At 38.3% G+C, this 12,151-nt stretch overlaps 1 protein-coding gene across 11 annotated transcripts in view; it reads right to left on the reverse strand.

The window, feature by feature from the left end:
• NFIB (nuclear factor I B) overlaps positions 1 to 12,151 on the reverse strand; it is a 456,253-nt gene that overhangs the window by 101,122 nt on the left and 342,980 nt on the right. For all 11 annotated transcript variants that reach the window (XM_019815963.3, XM_019815964.3, XM_019815966.3 and 8 more), the window contains exon 3: positions 6,284 to 6,337. In XM_019815963.3, the coding sequence (XP_019671522.1) occupies positions 6,284 to 6,337 (54 nt within the window). The remainder of the gene's footprint in view (positions 1 to 6,283; positions 6,338 to 12,151) is intronic.

Genomic DNA, 12,151 nt, shown 5'->3' on the forward strand with positions numbered 1-12,151 from the left:
AAGATTCCAAAAAGCGAAAACAATCTTGAGAAAGAACGAAGCTAGAGGCATCACACTCCTTGACTTCAAACTGTATTATAAAGCTATAGCAATAAAAAGTGTGTCGGGGCGCCTGTGTGGCTCAGTCGGTTAAGCGTCCGACTTCAGCTCAGATCACGGTCTCACGGTCCATGAGTTCCAGCCCCGCGTCGGGCTCTGGGCTGATGGCTCGGAGCCTGGAGCCTGCTTCCGATTCTGTGTCTCCCTCTCTCTCTGCCCCTCCCCCGTTCATGCTCTCTCTCTGTCTCAAAAATAAATAAACTTAAAAAAAAAAAAGTGTGGTATTGGTACAAAATCACACGCACTGATCAATGGAACAGAACAGAGAGCCTAGAAATAAACTCCTACATATACACTCAGTTCATTTATGACAAAGGAGCCAAGAATATACAATGGGGAAAGGACAGTCTTTCCAATAAACAGTGTTGGGACAATTGCACCATCACATGCAAAAGAATGAAACTGGACCACTATTTCTTCTGTACACACAAAATTAACTCAAAATAAAGACTCGAATGTAATGCTTGAAACTGTAAAACTTTTAGAAGAAAACATAGGCAGTAAGCTCTCTGACATCAGTCTTGGCAATGATTTTTTGAATCTGACACCAAAAGCAAAAGCAATAAAAGCAAAAATAGACAAGAGGGATTACATCAGTCAAAAAAGTTTCTGTATAGGAAAAAAGACCATTAACAGAAAAAAAAATGCAACCTATTAATCAGGAGAAATATTTGCAAATCATATATGTGATAAGCAGCTAATATCCAAAATATATGAAGAATTCATACAACTCAAGAGCAAAAAAAAAAAAATTCTGATTTAAAAAATGAGCAGAGGACCTAAATAGACATTTTCCAAAAAAAGACCCACAGATGGCCAACAGGTACATGAATAAATACTCTACACTCTACATTATTAATAATGAGGACAATACAAACCAAAACCTCAATAAATGAGATATTTATTACCTCACACCTGTTAGAATGGATATTACCCGAAAGACTAGAAATAACAAGTGTAGGCAAGACTATGGAGAAAAGGGAGCCCACTGCACTGTTAGTGGGAATGTAAATCGGTGCAATCACTATGGAAAAAAGTATGGACACTCCTCAAAAAACTAAAAATATAACTCTACATGATCAGCAATTCCACTTCTGGGTTTTTATTTTCAAAAACGAAAACAATAATTCAAAAAGATATATCCCCATGTTCACTGCAGCATTACTTACAATAACCAAAATGTGAAAATAACTTAAGTTTCCATCTATGGATTAATGGATAAAGAATATGTGGTGTGTGTGTGTGTGTGTATATATATATATACGTATATGTAAGTATATATATATATGTATATATATACTTATATATACGTATATATACGTGTATATATATATGGAATATATATATGAAATATTATTCAACCATAAAAAAGTAAGTAATCTTGCCAATTGCAAAAACATGGATCTCAAGGGCATTATCCTAAGTGAAAGAAATCAGACAGTAAAAGATACCATATGCTCTCTCTGATATGTGGAATATATTTATTATATAGATTTCTACATTTCAAATTAATTAAATTTATATTATATTATATATTTATATACATAATAAAGAATTTCTTAAATGTCAGATGAGAATATTGCTATAGTTAATAGATACTCCTTGTTTAATGTATTCAATTGTTTATCTAGTTCCATCCTTGTTCCAGAGAGGATATAAAGTAGTTTATTTGACATTCACCCAATATATGATCTTAATGATTTCCAGAGGTTTGGCCAGAGTACATGCAGACAATCAACAGACAAAATAGCACAAGCACCCTATAAGATGTTCAAAAAAGAAAAGTAACATAAGGCCATGTCATTCCAGTTGAGAAGGCTCTGGTTAATGATACTTCGAGCGCTTCGTAAGTTTTCATCGTAGTATTTGCAAAAATGGCCCTAAGATCCAGTATTTCTTTGTTGTATTTCCAGCCAAGAGAGAGCTAGCTCCCCACATAACTACAGACTTCCTAAATTCCAAAATGAGGTGTCAGCGACTAGCTGACTTAGAGGCAAAATCCAATTTCCAGATTGCCTTGTTTTTCTTGGCTATTAACTATTCGGGCATTAGGCAAGTGACTGAGATTGGGGTATCTAAAAGATCGCAGCTCAGGGAATGTTAAGACACAGAACAACAGGGTTAAGTCAAAGCTAATTTCAAAAGATAGCCATTCAATCACATATTTCGTGAAAGTGACAATGGAGATTTTAATTATCACAAAGAAAATTAGGACAGCGTCTAAGTCCCTAAATTAGTGGTTTACTCTCCTTTGGGCCAAACAGTTATTTGCTATGTTGAGAGATGATGCAGAGTTCCATGGCTTAGAAGGGATTAATTTAATGTTCAAAAAGAAGTAACTAAATATAAACATATTACTTCCGACCCCATCATAAACAAAGAAAATGTGTATCACAAAAAAATAAATAAATAAATAAGTGGTCTAGTGCTTCTTGACTAAAATAACAATGTCATATCCTTGGACACCACCAGAATTTTAGAGCACCTTAGCCCTGAAAAGATTATGGTGCCCATCCCACCATGTAACGAAGAATAAAAACAAAATACTAAACCACAGATAGTATAAGGAAATGCAATAAACTGCTTAACGGCTTTTTAAAGTAAAAAAAATAGTGGCTCGGTAGGTTAAGTGTCCTTGGCTCAAGACACGATCTCACGGTGCATGGGTTCGAGCCCTGCGTTTGGCTCTGTGCTGACAGCTGGGAGCCGATTCTGTGTCTCCCTGTCTCTCTGCCCCTCCCCCACTCACACTCTGTCTGTCTCCCTCTCTGTCTCAAAAATAAACATTAAAAAAAAATTTAGGGGCGCCTGGGTGGCTCAGTCGGTTAAGCGGCCGACTTCGGCTCAGGTCACGATCTCGCGGTCCGTGAGTTCGAGCCCCGCGTCGGGCTCTGGGCTGATGGCTCAGAGCCTGGAGCCTGCTTCCCATTCTGTGTCTCCCTCTCTCTCTGCCCCTCCCCCATTCATGCTCTGTCTCTCTCTGTCTCAAAAATAAATAAACGTTAAAAAAAAATTTAAAAAAAAATTTAATGTTTAAGTAATAAAAATAAGCCCCTGCAAATATGCTTTTAAAAATAACAAATATCAAATATCCCTCCTTCCAAAAATGTGCTGCTTTTGTTTGCTTATGCTCAGTTTCCTCACTAAGTTCTAAACCCAAACAAGAAGCACAAGTTAAAAAATTAAAGGCCTATATGAAGACATCCAGACTAGTTTGAAGAGCTTCAAGGTCACCCTTCAGAAGTTCTTCTGAATCAGCAGGGAAGTGGTCTCCGTGTCAGACAGTCATGTCTGATGCTGGAGAAAAGCCAAGCTAGAGGGGGGTTCGATTTGTGCGCAGACACATGCATGACTGATTGGGATTCCACCTTCACGTCTCCCGTGGGGAACAGATTTCACAGAGCTTCCACCTCCAAAAGGACTTGAATTTTCGCCATCTCTTCCCAAGCTGTTGAGAAGGAGACGGTGGCTGCCGCATGGTTTACACACCCCCCAACTAAAAGGACCGGTTGTAGGAAAAGTGTTAGCCCTCAAAGAGACCTTTTTCCAAAGTTTAGCTAGCTTCTCTTTGTTATAACAACACAAGCAGCAAAGTGATTGTTTCATTGTTTATGGTCATAGACTGAATTTTCCCATGAATGCATTGTGCCTTTTTGAGATCCTGCATCTGAAACTTTGCAGATTTCACATTTCAGCCGAAGAAAAAGCCTCCTAAAGATAAATTAGGCTCTAAAATACCAAACATGCTTATACTTAATGAAAAGAGCTTTCAATAATATGTATAGTTTATCCTAATTGACTGAAAACAAAACCTTAGTAAGTTCAGGTTTTTCACATTTCAGATTAGAAACCATTCTATATTCCTAGTGGCTTGATTTATTGCAAGGCATTCCAGAACAAACTCTTACTTTCCTCAAACCAGATTCCGTAATAATCTCCGTGATCAGGTGCCTAATGCAATGATACACAATGTATGTTAAAATGATGGAATGTTTCCGAATCATTAAAGAAAAATCAAATTTTATTTTATTTTATTTGGGTGTCATATATGTTTTATTATATTCTACCTGAGAAACCGGTAATTGATGTGCCATTTAAGTATATACAACATCCAACTAATCATAGTATGATCTACAACATCCCAATTTTAAGACATCGTTCTCAAAAAGGTTTGAGTTCCAAAGAAAATTTAACAGGGAAAAAAATTAGAGGTGCCCTACCTTGATTACTTCTGTTTGTCATATTATATGCAAACAGATGATTTAAGAGATGTGCTATGCTGAAGGTAGCAAAAAAAAAAATTTAACCAAGCTTCTTGACAAATATTGAAAAATCAAATTCTGACATTATATAACAATTCAACAACTATTCAGCTTAAGTACAGAACGTTTTTAAGTGAGGGTAGTTCTTTCTGTACATGTTCAGAAATGAATTTCAAACAATAACAGCTTTATCAATTTCAAATGCAAAGAACATATCCTTTGTTTAGTCTGACTGACTTACATTACTTATCCACTTTTCTTCTATTAACCCTCCCCCACCCCATTCTTTGTAAAATGAGTGAGGAAGCTTTTACAAAATGTTTGGACACAATTCACTTTGGGTTATCGTGCTATGCAGAGAAAATATTACTCAGCTGAAAAGAAGAAATTTTAGGAGAGTTAAAGACATTATAAGCTAATGAAATTTTCTCAACTTCAGAAAATTTCTGACAAAATTTATTAGATTCAAAATAGTCTGCCTTTTCGGTTCTAATCTCCCACCAACCCAAAAAATAAAATAATACATTTAACTGGAAATTACATTTAAAACTGTTGTGATTTTTGCCTGTTTTGTTATTGATCTGTAGGAATTTTGAAGGATTCTGACTTTAAAAAGTGGAGGAAATTCAACTTAGGGTACATTTTTCAACTTACATTTAATTAGGACTTTTTTACCTTTGAATTATATGTCATTTCTGTCCAACAGTAAGGTTTTGTATAATACCGCACAGGTTAAGATGTAGTTGGAAAAATATATTTTTTCTAAGATAAAAATAAAGAACAAAGTACAGGCAAGACTCAGAAATAAAAAATATATTGTTTGGACCTCACACTTCTCCTTGCGTATTTACCTACTGTACCTTTCCAACATCATTTTAAAACAAGACTGGCCTGACATATTTTCTTACACGTTGGGGATTCTTCAGGTATTTCCACCTCATATTAGCAAAGCATTAGGACAAGGGAGATCGAATAATTAAGGACCTGACGCTAATTCTCCCTGAGGAAACTTTTATTATTACCTTTCATAAACGTTTTGGTTTATTTTCAATGGAAAAAAAAAAAAAACAGATCAGATTATTTTGGGAAGTAGAGGGCACGTGTGGTGAGTGTGGATTGTTTTGTTTGTTTTGTTTTGTTTTTGTTATTCCTAGAGCACTCTTTTACCAAAGTTACAGATATAATCAAAATCCTTATGATAACGAAATATTAGAAACCCTGCTTTGACAAGTTTTACGTCCTGAGGGGGGAAAAAAAAAAAAAAACCTCTCCCAAATCAATGTCAAATTCTGTATGTTCAGATTTAGGAACAACAAAACTATGAAGAGCGCCAAGTTATAAAAGCCCATTTTCAGATCTGGAACAACTTCTGAAAATAAAGAGGGTATTTGGCATGTATTATACTAAAGGAAAAGTCCGACTTTCATTATTCCCTGATTCTTGGAATCCAATAAAAACCTTATGGAAGAAAAACTCGCTCGCAAAAGAACCCTTCCCTGAAAACATACCCAACCACGACCACACCCCTCCTTTTAAAGTAATGACGGTTGATAAACTATAATAAGAGTATGGAAATTTTTACTTTTTCTGGTGCATTTTAAAAGGATGATTAAGAGGGTTTTTTGGCTTTTTAAGCAGCAATGACGTTTAGCACCTGAACAATGCACAACTAAAATACGTGCGTGTTCATTTTTCCAGAAACACCGACAAAAATTAAAACGGTGATTCGGTTAAGACTGATGACGCCCGTATAGAAGAATTCGCCACTGTGAAGGGCCCAAACAGAATCACCTCGCATCCTGATCATACCTGCCTACCAGAACAAAAGAGGCAGCTGACCAATGATGGGGTGTTTATCAATACAGTGGTACCTTTGTTCTCCAACAATGTTAGATTGCAAACGTCCTGGAACACATATTTACCTGGAGGATTCTTGGCAGGATCATTGTGGCTTGGACTTCCTGATTGTCCAGAATCTGTAAAGAAATCACAGAAAATGTTTTCTTTTTAATTTGTTCTGAAAGAATTTCACAATCCTCAAACGGACTTTAAAGAAAAAATTTAAGGCCCAACAATGAAGCTGAGTGTTGAAATAAAGTATACTTTCCCAAGCCTTTCAAGCGGTAACATTTTATTTATCAAGCTAGATGAATGTCCATACATATTTTTATGTCAAACGGGGGCGGGGGGGTAGTGAGTAGAGACCTATCATCTTCTCAGGACGGAGCAAGGCTTTCTGGAAACAAAAGGTCTGGCCACAAAGCTGCTGAAGGTGGTTTGAAGGTTGGGCCTGTCAGTAGCCATATGAACTAAAGCAGATACATTCCCTAAAAATGCAACCTGAGTGTAATTAAACATGCTTTTAAGAACCTGAAAATGTTTTTATTCCATGAGTATAATAGATAGAAACGAGAGTCTGTTTTTCCAGGATTTCATGTGCATACACACATATCCACTCCCATAATCTCCCAACCTACTGGATCCAGGCCCAGATTTGCCTGCATCCCATAATAGCAATCGATTTGCAAACACCCAAGAAAAGCATAAATTACTAGGTAGAAACTAACAGAGCTTTGTGGAGAGCAAATTGTTGGATCAATTTAATTTCCATCTGTGATAGACAGACTCTGCAGATAAGGAGAAAAAGATCAATGTAGTATATCTGAATTTCCTATCCCACGTTATTCTCCATTGATGCTTTCTGTAGGGAAAGCAACGTGGAGGCAATACTACAGTTAGGCAACACGCCCTTCCTAGCTAATCTAACACTGTTGTGTTTTGCTCACTCCTCTTTCCTCCGTGTCCCCTCTGCATTTATCTGTGTCATTTGGCCCCATGTTATTATACACTTACTTGCAGGTTGCTTTGTAATCTTCCTTTATTGGTTCTAGTATTTAAGTTTTGTCTCCCCAACTAAATTGCATGCTCCAAGGCAGAAGCAGAGATTCTGTCTACTCCTTTTGTGTCTCCCTCAGTGCGCGGGGGTGCTGCTCGTGGCTGTGAATGCACTGGGCTTTCGGTAAATGCCAGAGGAATGACAGGCTCAGATTCAGCCGCCTTGCTTGCCTGCCTAGAGAAGGCAGTTTTGAACTGGATAGTGCATGCCCACAAAATTTGATAGGTGGCCCTAGATAAGTCTCTTCCCTGAAATCCTGCCATGGTACCTAAGCCAAGATAGGAATCCAGTCTCGTTTAAGCAGAAAAATCTTACACTGTTTTGTTTGGTTTTTTTCAGCAGGGTTATTCTGCTCTTCCGTGTAAGCAATTAACATACAGCAATCGCTGCTTCTATTACTAAATGCAAGGGCATCCTGTTAGCTTCTTACCGTATAAAACTTGGTGATTTATTTTTGTGCTTTGCCTCATGCCTGCTCACCAGATTTAATGCTGAGATCAGAAGACTACCTCTTCATCCATTTTCCTTCATCTTTTTTTTTTCCCCTAGGATAGTTTTTGTGAAATCTTAGCAAATATATTTATGGATTCCCACATTATCTTCCAATTCATTTCTGATTTCCCAAAATGGAAGTAAAGAAACTGGTAAGGGTTACTCCTGCAGTCTGAGTTTCAGCTAGTGTCTCCTGCTGACAGGCACAGAGTTGGGTATTCTCTACAATGCTTGTCTCTAATCTCTCATGAATACTCTGGCTTTTTCTGGAAGGGAGGCAAGACTCAGTGACTTATAACTTAGAAGATCAATCTTTCTCTTTCTACATTCCTATAAAAGATGGTATAATATTGGCCAGTTTCCAGGCATGGAGTATGATAGTTACATAAAAATGATAAATGACATTATTTTGCTACGGCTTCAGCTATTTCTGCCTTGAGTTCTTCTGACAAATGTCCTTCAATATCGATAGTACATTCCAGTTTAATTTCTCAAGTGACTCTAACATTTTGAGAAGTCCCTACTTATTATTATTAACATACCCACTGACCAGAGATTCTTCGTATTTTCTTTTTCCTTCTAAAATGACTTCACGTTTATGGAGGTCTAAACATGCATCCCTCAAGGTGGCTAATGCCACCTTCCTGATGACACAACATGAGGTCAGTTGAGGTTGTCCTCAGGGAACAGGAGTTGTCGACTCTCTGTGAGCCTTAGCATGTTTCCTTAAATCAATTTCAAAATGGCACCACAAAACTCTTTCCCAACATCTGGCTACTAAAACTTAGGTCAATTAAAGAATGGAGGTCTCTTCTACTCCCAAGAAAGTATTCAGCTAGAACAATGGCAACCCCTTTTACCACAACATCCCACTTGGGAAACCCTATTCTTTTCTGCTGCAAATTACCCTTTCCCCCATTTCCAACAAATGCACACCAACTTCTTCATTTGAAAATAATATTATTACTAAAAACACCACAAGTATTTGAGGGAAAACTGAAGAAGACACTAAATTTGAGTCACACACTTGCTTTTCATAAGAATTCCACTTTCTAAAATGATCTGGCATTTACTGGCACACAATGGAAGACTTTCCCTCATATTCCAAAGTCTGTGCCTTCTCATGAAGGAAAATAGCATATACTGGATCCCAAAACATAGAAGAGGGCCCCTCAGGGAGTGAGCCAGTGAACATTTACTTTTCAGACTGTAAATTCTAAGGCTATAATCTACTCTTAACTCTCACGGCACCTTATACTGGTCACTTAATTCCAACTGCTGGAAAAGGAAATAACCCGAAAGTCACAGTTGGCAGAGAAACCAAAAAGAACTGTTATTGTGGTTAGCTTCAGAGAAGGAATTATTCAGACCACATCTAAAACCCTTCCAATTCACCACCCAGGTCACATTACTCTACACCCAAAGGTTTTACTCAACCACCTCCATCATCAAGTCCTCTGTGTGTGTGTGTGTGTGTGTGTGTGTGTGTGTGTGTGTGTGTTCTTAATATGTTATTATGAATTCTAGTTCTGTTCCTCACTAGTAGTGGGATTTTTGTGCAAAATTACTTCACTCTTGGAGCCCTGTGGGCCTGATATTTAAAACTGTTGTACTATCTACCTCATAGAGCTGTTGCAAAGCTTTTATTATATAAACCATCAAGCCCTGGCCAGGCACATTTTATACAATCAGTAAATGAAAGATAGTAAACACAGAGGTCACATTAAAAAAAATGATTAATATTCCTTTTTTTTTTAATTTTGAGAGAGAGAAAGAGAGGATGAGCTGGGGTGGGGAGACAGACAGAAAGCGAGAGAGAGAATCTCAAGCAGGCTCCACACCATCAGCACAGAGCCTGATGTGGGGCTCAATCCCACAAGAGTGTGTGCCCACTGAGAATTCCCATGTAAATGCTATAGCCCCCCTCTCTTCTCAAGAGAGGCAGGCACTACCATCACAAGACTCTCAGGAGCTGTCACACTCAAAAGGCAGTAAATACCAGCCACCTGATGAAGACTGCCTTCCAGAAGACTGAAGTCTTTGGAGAGCAAGACTGATAAGAATAAGGGTTGTAAGTTGCCCAGCACATTGGGTCTTGAATCCAGGATCAATTTGGATGCAGTGGAAAACAAGAGAGGGGAACAGACCTTGCAGGCAGGAGACCTAAACCAGTCCTCCATCATACCCTCCACATTTTATTTTCTCTTCCTTGATCTTAATCTAGACCTTCTACGTTTCTTTGTCTCTTTCTGACTTCACCGGACATAATGTACAACTGAAATAGTTTGTATTGCATGCTTACAAAAATCTCTTTTAGCCCATTCTCTATGTTTTAAAAGTATAAATAAACATATATCTTCTTTTTGGAAGAAAATAGTTAATGAATCCATTTCTAGATCACTACTTTCTTTTTAAGTCCATTTAATTATTTGTGAGGGGGGAGAGGCAGAGAGGGAGAGAGAGAGAATCCCAAACAGGCTCCACACTGTCAGTGCAGAGCCAATGCGGGGCTTGATCCCATGGACCATGAGATCATGACCTGGCCCGAAATCAACAGTCGGATGGACTCCCAAGTGACTGAGCTACACAGGCATCCCCTAAATTACTTTATAAACTCAACCTATTCTTCCTCCCCCAGAAATAAGAAAAGGTTCACATCTCCAAATGACCCTTTCCAACTTTTCTTCCATTCTTTTGTTCCATTCCCTTTTAAATTTTTTTTTTCAACGTTTATTTATTTTTGGGACAGAGACAGAGCATGAACGGGGGAGGGGCAGAGAGAGAGGGAGACACAGAATCGGAAACAGGCTCCAGGCTCTGAGCCATCAGCCCAGAGCCTGACGCGGGGCTCGAACTCACGGACCGCGAGATCATGACCTGGCTGAAGTCGGATGCTTAACCGACTGCGCCACCCAGGCGCCCCCCATTCCCTTTTAAAAAGCAGTCAGCCTTTTATGGTTCTTCTACTATCTAAACTTTACCTAAACAGGGGCCAGTTTCCCTAATGGCCTGATTTTAAGGAAGATCCTGGGATATGTAAGTGACCTAAATGATTTGTCCAAAGTTACATGGCAACTCTTGAAACATATGTTCTCTCCATGGGCCACCCATTCAGACACACTACCCCTTGAGTGGGTATTATACAATCTTAAAATCATGCACAGCCAAGGGATCTTTCAGCAGATTAAATGTTTCTGGGAACTTTACCTTACCCCTAACTTTCCTCCTCCTTCCCACCATTTACCAATACATTCAAAATCTTTTTCATAAATTTAAAAAACCCTTAGCTATTCTAAGTTAGACATAATTAAAATCTATACACTGATTGATGCTTTCAAAAGATTGGACAACTCTAAATCTCAAGTTTTACTAATAATCTACTGGAAGGCCAATAAAAGGTTTGTTAAATATATAAGATAATAAACAAATAATAACCTGTTCCATGTTTGTTATTGAGTACTAACTTTCTGAGGTTGATGAGCTCAATTACCTGATGGGGGCAGATCATCAAAACTGAAAATTTTTTGAAGGTCACTACTGTAAGCATCAATTAGATGTGATTCAGAAAGATTCACGGGACACCTTTGGTAGTCCAGCTGCTGATGTCTGGGACATAGTAAGTTCTCAATACACGCTTATTAAATTTCCATTTAATGTATAATAATGCCCTTTAAAATACTGTTCCAACAAGAAGCACATATATTGTACGCTTTCTAGAGCTCAGACTCTTCCCAAAGAGGAAACAATGTACAAATAAAATATAATACACCATGATAGGTATTATTAACGAATATATATCAAGATCAGCAAACAGTTGGTTCTTCCTAGGAAGGATGAGCGAGGGTGTGTCATAAAGATATCAGAGGGGAGGGACCTCAGGGACAGGGTCTTCAAAGATGAACAGATCGGATCTCATATCTTTCTAGTACCTTATTCTACTACCAAGGTGATCTCTTTAAAACCCCAAACTGATTAAGCTACTTCACAGCTAAAACCTTTACAGGTACTCCAAATACTCACAGGAAACTCTCCAAATGTTTCAGTAGGCCATTCCAGGTACCTTCTGGTCCTTACCAACCCCTCGGTCCTCTTTTGGCCTTCTGCTCCCCCCATGGGTCACTTACACTGGATGCTTCCAAGCCTTCACCTTCCACCCCCCCTTTTTTTTCCTCCCCCAAGTCCTCCATATTGAGGACATCCCTTTTAGATTCTAAAATACATGAAGGCCCGGATGCTGACCTACTTAGCCCTACAGCCCTAATCTTTGATACACAGTGATGTAGGGCTCGACATTTGGCTGAGCAAATGAGCAAAAAACAACAGGCGTGTAAACTATGAAGTGTGCAAAGAAGAAAGACTAGGCACGTCCCTCAGGGCAGAAACATACAGTAGAAGTCAAATA

Source organism: Felis catus, chromosome D4, assembly GCF_018350175.1.
Source record: "Felis catus isolate Fca126 chromosome D4, F.catus_Fca126_mat1.0, whole genome shotgun sequence".
Classification (NCBI taxonomy): Eukaryota; Metazoa; Chordata; class Mammalia; order Carnivora; family Felidae; genus Felis; species Felis catus.